Below are 13,960 nucleotides of genomic sequence, written 5' to 3'. Positions count from 1 at the left end.
GCTGTCTATCTCGACCCTCTGCCTTTAATAGTGGTCCTGTTTCCACGCTGCCTCCCCTTCTTTCACGAACCATCCCACCTCTCCTGCAATTTATTTTCAGGCCTCACACATTGTCCAAAAAAACAACAACCACCCACTCGTACTCCCCCATCAAAGCTCATCCCATCGCAGCAGTAGCCCAGCCCCCATCCCACCCCCAGTCACGTCCCACTTCGGGCTATATTTCAACCATCCTTTCCTCCAGCACCTCGGCTGAATGACAGGCCTTGAGAGGGAGGGGAAGAGATGCAAGGCAGCGGCTAAATTTAGAACTTTGAATCCCCCGGGAAAAAAAGTCTCTTGGCTCTCCCCACATCTGTGCTGCACCCTGTCACTCTGAGAGCATAAGAATGAACACTGGGGACTGGCAGAGATGAAGGTGTTTTCCCCTCTGTGGACGAGGGCTTAAATAAATCCTGCTCTCTCCATTTGGTCTGTCTAGAAAGTATGAAGCGGACAGAAACAAAATACTACAATCTAATGTAATGCAGCGCTTTTATATTCTTTTATCTGATTCTTGTTGAGTTCTGTTGTATTATATTGTATTCAAGGACATTTCTTTCATCTCCCCATGTGTTAGTTATGGATATTAATTACAACTGGGCCATTGTGGGGAGCTGTTGGCTCTTGGGACACCAGGTGCTGCTACAAGTTTATATTTACATACTGCTCATTAGCAAATGGTTATTCCTTTGTACTACAGTGTTTTTGTGTTGTGTTTGGTGTTTTCATTTCATCATACGTGAGAGGTTTAGTATTGTCTTATTTTATTTTATTGAACTGAAATTAAGATTAGTTCTAAAATATGCTAAATGAAAATAGTCAGGTCACTTACTTCCTATTTTTCTCTTGAAATGGAGGCAGCGTCGTGGTTGTGAAGTTGATCAGCATTTGATAAGCTGTTTTCAAACAGATTGCTAGATACGGCTTTGTTCTGTAAAACGATGAAAGAAGAAACATTTCTCATACTCAGAACTGCATTTTCTACTCATATAGACATTGAAGTTTCAGAAGTCTCTGTGGGCTGTATCCACCCACTATGAATTAAGAGCCGGCGCCTGCGGTGTGTCCGGATACACATCCAGATATAAATGTAAGTACTGGGTGACAACCCACTTCACCTCCCAGCCCTGTATTAACCTCATAGTTCCTCACTTCACTAATTATCTCTTTAGTTGTAATTATAGATAACAGACCTCATCTGTAAACCTGACACCATTTAGTTTCATGCAGTCTTGACCTCTACTTCTGCTTCGTCTTCTACCTCTGATATTAATCGTATATTACACGCTCATGATCTTTGTCAAAACTACAATACACATACATCAATGAACAATTTATTTGTTTACAAGTAATTCTCAGTTACATCATACAGAGTTTAATCTATGTGTACAAACCATTTCTTATCATGTAAATAATTGTGATCATGCTATCATATCTAACCTAATCACAGTTGGTTCTTCAAGTTCTCTGACTTTTGGATAGTTTAAATATAAAATGTAAATGTAAATATGTACATACAATCGTATTACCCACAATTAAAAGAGAACTTAAGATGTCCAACATCTGAAGTATTAAACACAATCTTAAGGAGGTTGAGGCATCCTGTGGTTACATGTCATGAAGCAAAATTTGGATTTTAATATTGAAAAATGTACAATACATTCCCAAATAATAGAATATCCACTGCTCTGTGTGTGCAGCCAAATTTAAAAATGCATACAGAGTGTCACAGAGTCTATAATTACCCCCCCCCCCCACTCCCCCACCTCACTTTCAGTCTCCCCTTTGGCTTTTTGCCTGTACGCTCCAAATTATAATCATTAATCATAACCAAATATTTTTCGTGCCTAAACCGTCAGGAACTTGTCCCTATCTCAGAGATTTCAGTGAGTTTGACAAAATAGCAGTATTTGACGCCCTGAGAATGAGAACAAGTCGCTGTAAGCCTGAGCATCACATAACCTGTAGTTCCAACTTTGGCCACCGCATCAATATTGCTGGGGAAATGGATTATATTCACAAACAGATATTACACAGACAACACTTCTTCAAAATACCCAAATCTTTGTACACACTTGCAAATGACATGTTCCACATTTTCATATTTGGTCCCATTTTTATTTCCATACTTCTAATTTGGAGTATTTTGTTTTTCAGACATTCAGAGAGACAAACTGAGCTTTCTCTGGTGTTTTCGGTAGTTTGGATGACAGTTACCAGCTTTCCTCCCAACATGCCTTGGATAGAGGAGTCTTTGGGGATTTTTGAGATCTTAATCCATAGTTTTATTGCTGCATGAGCTAAAATCGTGGAAGGACTGGTCCCACTCAACTGCAGTATTACTGTTATTCATGTAATGCTATTTACCAGATCAGCAAGTTTGATTCATTATCTACAGTAACACTGGAAACTACAACTCTAATGTCACACTTTTCAGTGTTTAAACCTGACATTTCAGCGTCCCTCCTGCCTACATGTATGCTTTTCTCTCGAGGTGACTCTTCCCCAGCACCTCGTCGCTGAACTGGTACGTCAGCTTCTTCTTGATCTTTTTCACCTCTCCAGTTTTGCCGTAATTGCGCAAGGCACGAGCCATCTTCTGATAGGTCATTTTTTTGCGGTTTCCCTTCTGGATTCCCCAACGGTGAGCGAGAGCCTCCTTGTGTTTGGAAGAAAACTGGAATGTTCCCTTGTCTCTGTCAACCCACCAGATACTGTCCTTCATGTCGCCATTCCTGAGAAGGTCCAACAGGAACTGGTACAAACGGATCTTCTTTTTGTTGCCTTTGGAAACATCAGAATTTTTCATGATGAGAACTGATGGAATAAAACTCTTTTTGCTGCTTACAAATTTAGTAATATTATTTTATATGAATGGAAAACATATTAAAAAACTTTAATCTCAACACAAAAAAAAATTAAACGTCTCTTTGCTCGTTTATATTTATACCATGAAATCTTGAACGTTTAAGACAGGCAGAACATAGTATAATGTCTTTCTTTTAGGACCTGTTTTGTAATCTTTAACATGAAGTAACTTTACAGGACGATGACTACACACAAAATCACCTTAAAATTCTAAGAAATGCTTTCAGGCGTGTGAGTCATCATTTTTGCATTTCACATATTGCTGCTGAGCAGTGTGTAAAACCTAGCTGATGATATATTAACTGTCTCTGATGCAGGTTAACCAGTGCTTACATATCACATTATGATGTTAGGTTGTATATGTGTTATTCAGATCACTTCACAGACGGCCTTCAGTTGATCTTAGTTAAATTATACACAAACCGCTTGGCTACAGGTCTTGCCAACACTGTTTACCAGACACTGGTAGCAGACTTTACTCAGGCTCAGCTGGTCCTGTCAAGTCTTAAGCTGGTTGAAAGAGTAAGTGCAGAGGCTGTTTAACCACGACAGGTAACTGTACAAAGAGAAAATGACATCACCCCCGACTACGGTGCACTGACAGAGAGGCACTGCAGCTCTGGTGGAGCAGTGAGTCATTCCTGCTGTGGTGAACAGAACACTGATTCAACAAACATGCTGCTGCTTGCCACATTTATGCAGGAGAACTTGGTGAGAACAGACTGAGCATCCTAAAAAAAAATCACTTCGCAGACCTCAGACAAGGGAACACCTCATTAGGAGTCCCAAAAGGTACCACTAGTGATGCCCTGTCATTCTCAAATGTAAAGATCCAGCCTTAGAGGCCAAGTGTATGATAATTTAGAAGACATAACAACTTCTCTGTCTTTTTATGGCTCACTTCCGTTGGAGATGCAAGACCAGCAATGTAAAAGCGGTTGTGCAAGCTGTCAGCAAAACACAGAGCTGACATGACTTTTAACAAACATCCACTGGATGGAGAAAGAGGCCCTGAGGGCGCCGCTCATCCTTACATGCTGTGTTGGTGGTGATGACGGGGCTTTTCAATGCCAACTCGCGTATAGTATCACTTAACAAGTCATTTAATGCCGCAGCAACTGAACATGTCACTGGAGAGACAACTATTGCATAGTTGTTACACATTTTAACCACACATGAACATGATGTGCATGGTCAGCATGCTGAAGCTGCTTCAGACTCTTGGATCATAAGAATCTAAAACAAGCGAACAGACCGACAACTTCATGACATACAATGAGCTGGATGACCGGGACTCTTTCCATGGCCAGCACAGTCAGTGTTTCCTGAGTATCTGCTGCTGTAGCGAAAAAATTTTCTCCTCGGGGATTAATAAAGTAACTACCTAACCTAACCTAACCTATCCGTGTTAACTGCTCCAGCACTGAGTGCAAGTGCAGTGTGAAAAATAAATGTGGTTCCTTACCCAGCTCTCCTGGTGTGGCATAAGGGACTTGATCTCTCAGACACTCCTCATCAGACACCTCCAGCGGGGGACTTCGTCCACCGTGCTCCTCATCGTCAGAGCTGCGCTGGGACACGTGTGGTGGATACATGGTCCGAGGGAAGAATGCTAGCTGCAACATATTAATCTAGGTCAAATAATTATACATCAAAACATTTGCAGTAACTTGTCTTGAAGCTCATTAGTCATATAAGATTTCCCTTCATGTTAGTCTGGTATCACCAGGCCCAAATTCACTTTGTCTGTCCACCCTCCATTGGGGACTGTTTCCAGTAATTGCATCCTACCGGGTTAGACCTCGGGTTAATGTTTAAACTACTGGAACAGCCTTTAACCAATCAGCATTGTCTACCATCTGACCTATGTTGTGCCCCAAATCTCACCAACCAAGACCTTTCTCAAGTGTGAGCACAGCGCAATGCCATGTTGGTAAGTGAGCATTGCAGACATTTAAATACACTTTTCATGCATCACTAACGCAGACCCAGCCAGGACTGTTAAGGACTACACTGCATAAAGAGTACTTTCACTTTTGAAACATTTAGTGTTTTTATAAGTGTATTATTGTAACATCCACTGGTGATATTTATACTTTGTCCTCATTCTCACATTTTCAAACAACCCAGCTTTTATGAGTTTCTATTTTAAGCCCTTGAAATGTGCCATGTCTGACACATTATGCATTTTAGGTAGTTTAAAGGTATAAGATTATTAGGCTGTTCAGAGAGATTATGTTGCCACTGTCATACACTGTGCACAGTCTCAGTCACACATTGAAGTGTTGGTTTCCACAAAAAGAGTTTAAACAAATGTCTCTATGCATGAGCTGTGATGTGTGCCTAGCTAGGTAATACATGTGAAAGTATTCATCAAGTCTCTGGTGGAATTCATGTGAAGAGTGGTTGTCACTTTGTATTTTCATGTTACTTTTTAATTAATGTATTAACACCTTATCTGGTTTTTTTTTCCAATTGCAGTTTGTTTTTTGTTTTTCAAAAGGGAAATTTCACTTGCTCACATGTGAAACCACCACATGACCTAAAGGTACATGAGTTCTGTGGCTTCTTTGTCAAGGATTACAAACAGCCAAACCACAAGTTGTGTTTTAGGAGGAAAGAGTTTCTCTGGAAAGTTTGATATTATTTAAAATATGAAATATGATTTGCTGTATGTTTATGTACTTCACATGTACTGTTTGTTCCTCCTCACACACAGGGTGAAATATTGAAATCTGTGACACCTTTGGCCTTACCATCACCTCATCTGGACAAAGGGAAGGTGTGGTCAGCTAAACATATTTGGTACGTTTTAAAAGCCTGCAATTGTGACTAGAGCTTAAAATGATAGAAAAACAAATGAGCATGAGTTTATTTTATACATAAAGTCATAAGCATATGTCCATATGTTTATATTTTTAAGTTCTCTTAGTTGATCTCTTTTAACCTCTATATTTTCTTTTGAATATAAGTTAGTGACTGCTGTATGAATTGTACTGCATACATTTGCTTTTGCTTGTCTGCACTGCATGACACCGCATTTGTACATTTGTAACAAATGGAAGTTAGGATGTTTCAATCGGAAAAGGTTGATGTGTTTAGCCGGACATCTCTGTTCTAGATTCATTGGTTCACAACTTTTGGGTTAAGGCATGCAGATGTGCCTTTAAATAACTGTTGCTGAGTCTCAGAGTTTATTCAAAGAAAATATTATTTTTAAACTGGAAGAAAAAGAAGAAAAACCCTAAAATTAAAGTGTTTCTTGTAACTCAAAGATTCACTTCCTGATTTTTGTCGCTGGACCTTAAAAAGTCTCCAACTCTCCAAATCTCCCCTCTGATTTAAATCCCAAAATGTCTGCAGTGAGCTAAAAGGATATTTTAGGGAATTAGACATTATGTGCGTTGTAAAGCTGATGTCAGATGTCTGCTTCTTGCATTTGCCACGAAAACCACAAAGCTAAAGTCTAATAAGCACTCTGATTAGTCAAATTAGTATTACTCAGGAAAACCGTCAGTCATCATCACTGTTATCACTTCAACAATAAGTGATTCCATTCATTACGTTACAGTCCCTCACTACAATGCAGGGACTGATGGGTGTGTGTGGGTTTATTGTTGGGGGACTTACTGGTTGCTGTAACACATGTGAATGTGCTCCGAGATTTGGATCGAGCAGGTTTTCTGCTTCGTATCGTATGGTGTCAGGTCGTATGAGGCCAGACGGGTGGAGAGCCTGCACACTCTGCAACTCGGTGAAGTTGGTCTCTTGGAGGTTTTCGAACTCTACAGGGTGCACGTGAGGGTGAGGGTGGTAGTCCCAGTGATCTGAACAGAAAAGAGGGGCAGACAGCATAAAGGCCACAGCCTGTTGTTGTTTCTAACGATCACTACTTTGCTGTTTCAACATTTACAACATGTATTATTATAAAACAAGACAGATGCTAACAACCATCAGACTAATTTAAACACGCAGCTCAAGAAAATGTCCTTAACATGGTATGATAGAAATACATGCTCAAATGCACTTTGAGATGACTCATGGAAAAAGTCTGACAGGAGTTCTGTGAAAATTCATGTTTGCCATAAGGTACTAAAACAAAAGCAACTGGACTTGACAACGAGCTGCTTACTCATCGTGTAGGAGTTTGCATCTACGGGGGGAAATGAAGAGAATAATATCAAATTCGGCATGAAGCTCTTTCCTGTTTGTTGCCACAGTATCGGTATCACCACAGACATTGCCTTTTAATCCTTGACTGCTTTCTTGTCTTTTTTTTTTTTTTCTTATCTTATTTTTAAAATTTTGTGTAATATTTAGATATGAAATATTTAAATATTACACAGATACTTTTATCACAGTGTCAACCGAAGCTGCCGCACGCACCCTCTATTTAGCTTGTTTTGGAGCAACATTCAAAGCAGTTGAATACAAGAGAAAGTACAGCACCCCTTTCTTGTATCTACAAAACCCCATGGGGAAAAAAGTTGTTCTATGTCTGTAGTCGTAGCGGCCGAAAGAAATGGCATCTGTTTCCTGTGTTCCATACGCCCTGATGTGGTGCGCTCCAGCTGCACACACTGCGCTCTTTTTATGTGCGATACACCAGAAAAGTCTGTCTTACTGCATCAGACCATGGCGATAAAATGACACATGACTGGATGAGTAAATTTAGTTTTTTTTAAATAAAGTTGAGAGCTCTGTAATTTAAGATTTAAGATTTCATTTGAGTGGACGAACTAATGACATTAACTATCAGAATCAGAATATGTTTGCATTTTACAATTTTCTATATAAATATTTAAATGTTTAAATATCACTGACAAAAACATGAAGTGGCTTTTTACATGTAAAAACTGTTCGCATGAGACAAAATAGATGTTGAAGTAAAACTCACCTGCCTGGATATCTGCCTCTAGGACATATGGATTATAATACTCTGTAATTTGATGTCTGTAGATCTCAGGATCGTACATTTCCTCTGTGTGCTGCAGGAGCAAATAAAGACATTTTCAGAAACAAGATATCACAAAACAAAACAGTTTTACTGGAATGAGTACATGGTGCAACAGTATACATTATATCATTACCCATCTGATCCTTTAAAGGAAAGGAAAAAATACTCACCCTCTGTATTTTCTACGATATTACATTTACATAAAGATTGTTATAATTGTGACGTTTTTTTCTCTTGCCTCTACAGCTCTGAAACTCTCGAACTTCTGAGTTTCATTTTCATGTTGCTCATACTATAGAAGAGTCTTACAATTTGTGTCGTGTATTCAAATGGAAGTAGAGACCACATTAAGTCATCTAATTTGAAATAATAAATGTCATCCATCCTTATGATGCTTAAAGTGGCTCTGTTTAACGCTGCACCAACAACAAACTACTCAAGGAACTCTTTTAAGTGTCAGATGCTACAAAGTCTCCTCAGAGTTTAGATAATTATTAAAATAAATCATACTTACAGGTGGGATGAGGTAGCTCTCCATTCTGTATGGATGCAACATGGAGACCTCTTGTCCAACGTACCGACTCTCAGATGCTTTGCTGGCAAAACGCTCTCACAACCTTTCAAAACCTTTGCGGTACCATTGCACAATATTTCAAAATTTCCTCTCAACGAAAACCAAAAATGTCTCCCTCTGTCTTATTGTAAAGCATGAAGCTTCTGACCCTAACTACTCCCAGAGGCCCTTAGCTGTGACAGACTAAATGAGATAAATAAGGCCCGCTGTTTGACTGTAAAATGAAAAAGGAACTTTTGACTTCTGCAAAATTTCAGTGGGTGGGAGCAACAGAGTGAGTCTTCTAAAGGTTCCTGGCGATTGATGATTTGTCAGGGGAGACCATGAAACTTCTCATTTATCAGGGTCTGTATACTGTCCCCTCCCTCAGCAGCCAATCATTATTGAGGGCTTTCCTCACTCAGTTTCTCCCCCAAAAGAATGTCTTACAGGTGATAAACATGGGTCACAATGAACTATTTCTATATTCATAGATTCAGGTTATGTTGATTTCATTCAGTCCCTGTACTTTTTGAAATATGTTTCATATTTTAACATCTGAAACAGCATTTAAACATTCAGTGGTTTGCTGTGCACTGTAATATAGTTGTGCACAAGTATAAGGACATTTTAAAGTTTGAATTAATACATTTTTGAAAATGCTGGTATATAAAAAGAATGACAATAAAGTAATTTACAGTTATAATAATTAAAAATATGTCCTTATTAAAGACATCAGTGTGTTGTTTATTAAATGACTAAATTGTGCTTATAAATGCTAAAGTTTAAAGTGAAGTTACCAACAAACTAATTATGTTCCTTTTTGTGTTTAATACACTGTCCCTTATAACACTGAACCACCGTATGTCTGGCTTCTGACAGCAGACCTGAAAATAATGTACTGAAAGTGTGCTGAAGCAAAATGACTAAAACTGGTTGTTTTAGTGAAGTAAAGAGAAGTTTGTTTTCTCACACACACACACACACACACAAACACACACACACACACACACACACACACACACACACACACACACACACACACACACACACACACACACACACACTCACTCACACTCATCTGGAAGATAAGATGAAGGTACAGTATCTGTGCTGTAATTACACTGAAGTAAATGGAGATTATGATTATCACACAGAGAGGAGATACTGTTAGAACAGATGCTGAGGGGAACAGAGCTCCTCTACACTATTGAATAGGTGGTATCACCTCACATCTGTCCCAAATATGTGGGCTGGTAGGGGTACAATAAGATTCAGGAGGCTGTTATCAATGACAAGAGGAGTTGCAGGTGTACCAGGCCTTTGTTGTCATGGCAAAAAAATACATAGATGTGGTTCACCAAGCAGTGGTGGTTGATTTGGCTTAAAATGAGTGTTAGTCAGAGAAGTTACGTATGTCACATAGCTACGTTACCCATCTTAAAAACATTACGCAAGTTAACCTACATGTGAAAATTTAAGTAAGTCACACTGACTTTTGATTTCACATGAGACAGGAACAGTGGTTAAAAGTCCTGTATTTGATCCATCCAACCACTTCTGCACTCCTCTCTCCACAAACTTTATACTATTTCACCTGACTTTGTTCCCATGAGAATGACTACCATCAAAGGGGTTTATTCTATTTTTTGAAGTATTGGAGAGCATCCATTAACGTGCGCATGATTAATTTGTAGCTCATTTATAAGGTTGTGCAACCACTATTCCTACGCCAGCGAGTTTACATACAATAGTCGATATCGTATATCTCCATCGCTTTAATTTCGTGAAGTCAACAATATAATCATGCTATTTATAGCAGTTATTCTGGATTTCTCATCTAAAGTGTTATTGTCCGATTTTAGTCACAAAACATTCCTGCAAATGTTTCGGAATAAAAGCCTTGTTAAGAAATGAAAGGTTTCTGTCCGGTCAAACAATAAATTGCATCATAATGCATAAGATCAAAAGAACTGCAAACATTTTATTTTCCTCAGTTGGGGGGAAACAAAGTGTCGGCGTGCTCAGGCAGCGCTATACCTGCAGCCGTTAAGAGATCGTAATTAATGTCATGTTTTGGCCTACTAGTAGGTGCTGGTTGCCTCGCAGGTTTTAAAGGCCCCAGCTAACTCGTATATTTGGGAGAGATCCTGGATGATAACCACCTGTTCAATAGTCTAATAGCAGTTAGATCGACTGAGAAAAGCCTGTTTTTTGCCTGTTTCTGAACCCGTCGTTGCAACTGTAACAACTGGAAAAAAAAAAAAAAAGAAAAAAAAAAAGCATATTTCCTAGATGCTAAAATAATTGTTGAATGGAACAGTAACAGTGTCGCACAAATCTGAGTGTATGTAGTTGGTGCCGTCCGTGTAAGAGGAAGAATGCCGCATTGTGATAAGGCATTGTTCTGAAAATATTACTTGCTGCTAGATAAAAAATACTGAGGTTATATTTATCTTCTAACCAAGGTCAGTATGGGTGCAGAGATCACACTTCAAAAACATGGTCATGTCCTCTTTAAAACGCCGATGAACACATTCACACACTCGATGAAGCTTCAGCAGACAGTGATTACCGTTGCCTAGTAGTCATACTTTAATTTTTTTTATGCACGTTATCATGTTCTTTGCAGTTTAAAAACAAAAGGTACTCAGATAATTTTACCTCCTTGCTTGTGATAATTTGATCGATATGCCAGCCGGTTTACCCTCTGAACTGATGGGAGATCATAATTGTCAGTGTGTTTGGGGAGCTGTTAAAACCACACAGACTGTGGCCAACCCCCCCAACCGGCCCCCGGCTTAATCACAGCTGCCTGCACAGAACCGATGATATACTCGGTAGCATTTTCCGAGAGTATTAATACACAGAGTGAGACGCAGCAAGACCGTCACTATTTCTATCACAACTATTTTCAGGGAAGCCATATGATAAGGTTTGTTTTTTCACACTGAGAAGAAAAGTGACAGAAAACATCAAACTTTGTTTAATTTACAGTATAATAATAAGTGTTGTTGTAGTGTGACTAGTGCAAAGTTAAAGAGCTACTTACATAATCAGTTGGTAATAAAAGTTGTGTGCTATCTTTTTCAGAAGTGAAGACTTGGATCTTTTACTTTAGTGTAGATAGTAATACCACATACTACTAGTACTCTGTAAAAAATACAATACCATAGTTAAAGTATCAGCATCAAAATATAGTTAAAGCAGCCAAACCTAATGTATTCATTATGCACAACAGCCCATTATTGAAAAATATGTATTATTGAATATTTCCAGGATAATAATTATTGAAACAATAATGTGCACATCACTAATATTGTAGCCGTTAAATGGGGCTATTTAAGCCTCTCATTTGTATTATTGATGATCTGAATCTGCAAAGTAACATGGGACTAAAGCTTTAAAAGGAATGTTAAGAGTTTTTTTTACAGTCAGAGTTTATGACCAGAAACACCTTATAAACCTTTAAATACTCTGAAAGATGACATTATTGTGTGTCGCACATCTGTTGAGGAATGAAATAAATCCTTCACATAACTTAAAAGAACAGCTTGGTTGAGAACAGGCATTACTTTACACAGCGTGGGCAAATTCAAGGTTTTAAACAAGGAGATCATCAAACTATCATTTAGGTGTAAATTAAAAGTGCATCCTTCTGTTTTGCCGAAACTAGACTTTGACTCAACATGAGCACCGAGTATTTGGATCAAAAATGAGCATTTTCTTTAAACTAGATATCATCATTTTTTTTTTCTGTAATATTTTGTCTATATTTTGTGTATAAAATGTGTTTTATACACAAATGTATACTCGTGTCAGTCTGTTTGTTTTCCTTGTGGCTTGAGAGACGAGGTGCATGGAGCACGCGTTGCATGCACAACAACAGAATGTTATTAAATGAGGAACTGGGAACTTTCTTTCAGATTCAGTTCCTTGAAGGTTGCCTTTAAATTAATCCATTTACGTGTCATATGGTCAGGATAATCTGGGCCTCGATGAGAGCAGGTTGCCTTGTTGGTGCATTATTCTTGTGATTTGTGTATGGCACGGTGGCCTGGCAGGTTCAGTCCACTGTCCTCTGACACTGAATCCACACTCGCTCCGGGTGCAGCACAAAACTACACTTTGTACACTTTTTTATTTCTTACTGAAGAGGAGAAAAAGGCATTGTCAAAGAATGTTTGTGTAAATGAGGAAACATAGCTGTACCCACACTTGACATAATTGGCATTATTGTATGAAACATAGAAACTACAGTGAACAGATGGTGGCAGATAAGACGCTTGGCTTTATTACACCACTATTATTTCCTCACAACTCAGCAATGTGTTCTTAACACGCACATCAGCTGCAAGGCAGCTCACCAAATCTTTAGCTCTCGTGTTTTTTTTATTTCTCATGAACAAATATTTAAAGAAATGCTTATCACTCATTCAGCGTTCACTCGGGCCCTTCACTCTTCTTCTGCACCTTCTGATTGCAACATCACAAAAACCCTGACAGATCACATGCTGCACACTGTTTTTCTCAAATGTTTCCGTTTGTCATGTGCATGGGATTTTAAAGAAACTGACCAACATTGCCAATATCCACTTCGAGGCCATTTTATTACAACGTAAAAGCCAATACAGTCTAATACAACATCTGTTTGTAAAGACATGTTCAGTTGGAGTTGACAGTTATTAATTCAACTCTATAGTTGATTTATTTAGAGATTTTTTTTTTTAACTGCATAATAATACCGGCAGATTTATATACTCTTTCAAACTTGTGACTTGAGGTATATTACCAATATGTATCACTAGTGGTGGACACAATAACATGAACACTTGCAGTATATAATAGTACTCAATTCAAACAGGTGACACCATGTCCAGTTTGAGCCAGGTCTGTGTCAGAGGTGTGTTGACATGTGTACCTACGCCAGTACATGTGATAAAAAATGTAAAACAAAAAAGCCCCTCAATACAATGCAAGCAGATATGGATTGTAATTTAGCACATTTACTGAAGTGCATGATGGAGGTACTTGAGTTTAACGCTTAGAAATTCCACTTTAAATTTGCAAGAGGAAGAATCACATAATCCCTTGTTAAACTGTAAAAGCTGTTTTACCTGTAAGCAAGTGCTTTTATTGTGTCTTACTGCTACTTACTATTTACTAAAAGAATGGTTTGAGATTGACTTACTCGTTTTTTTTCACAGAGAAGATAGTTGAGAAGATCTCATTATATGAAGCTGCAGCCAGCGGGCTAGTTTAGCTTAGCTTAGCTTAGCACAAAGAGTTTGTTCTAGCTGTACACAAACAAAAGTGTGGTTATTTGGAGGGTTAGAGTCAATCTTCACATCGAACATTTTTTTCACAAAAATGCACGAGCATATTTCCCCAAATTGAATAAAGTAAAGGATGTGAATGCTTCCTCCACCACCTGATGTAGGCCAACACAAAAACACAAACTGCATCTTGAAATAAAGGCAGATGGATGTTTTCCATGGCGGACATTTTGACTTGACAAAGCAGAAAAAGGGCAGGCGGAA

General features: G+C 38.6%; 1 protein-coding gene across 1 annotated transcript; it reads right to left on the bottom strand.

The window, feature by feature from the left end:
• Positions 1-1,807: 1,807 nt before the first annotated feature.
• On the bottom strand, positions 1,808-8,735 carry spi1b (Spi-1 proto-oncogene b). Its single transcript, XM_069174326.1, has 5 exons — positions 8,382-8,735; positions 7,808-7,898; positions 6,541-6,737; positions 4,376-4,526; positions 1,808-2,826 (listed from the first exon to the last, which is right to left on the bottom strand). Exons 1-5 carry the CDS (start codon positions 8,421-8,423, stop codon positions 2,513-2,515), a joined length of 795 nt encoding a protein of 264 aa, XP_069030427.1. The 5' UTR covers positions 8,424-8,735; the 3' UTR covers positions 1,808-2,512.
• Positions 8,736-13,960: the final 5,225 nt, after the last annotated feature.

Source organism: Embiotoca jacksoni, unplaced genomic scaffold (assembly GCF_022577435.1).
Source record: "Embiotoca jacksoni isolate LCO1_2020_lvr unplaced genomic scaffold, fEmbJac1.0.p SCAF_6, whole genome shotgun sequence".
In the NCBI taxonomy this organism is placed as follows: domain Eukaryota; kingdom Metazoa; phylum Chordata; class Actinopteri; family Embiotocidae; genus Embiotoca; species Embiotoca jacksoni.
This window is presented reverse-complemented; position numbering and strand designations above follow the sequence as displayed.

What these genes read in the sequence shown, in the direction of transcription:
- spi1b (XM_069174326.1), bottom strand. Translation starts at nt 8,423, where the DNA reads ATGTTGCATCCATACAGAATGGAGAGCTACCTCATCCCACCT. An exon ending in AGAGCTACCTCATCCCACCT is followed by an intron (nt 7,899 to 8,381) that starts GTAAGTATGATT and finishes TTGCTCCTGCAG; the next exon opens with CACACAGAGGAAATGTACGA. An exon ending in AGAGGCAGATATCCAGGCAG is followed by an intron (nt 6,738 to 7,807) that starts GTGAGTTTTACT and finishes TTTTCTGTTCAG; the next exon opens with ATCACTGGGACTACCACCCT.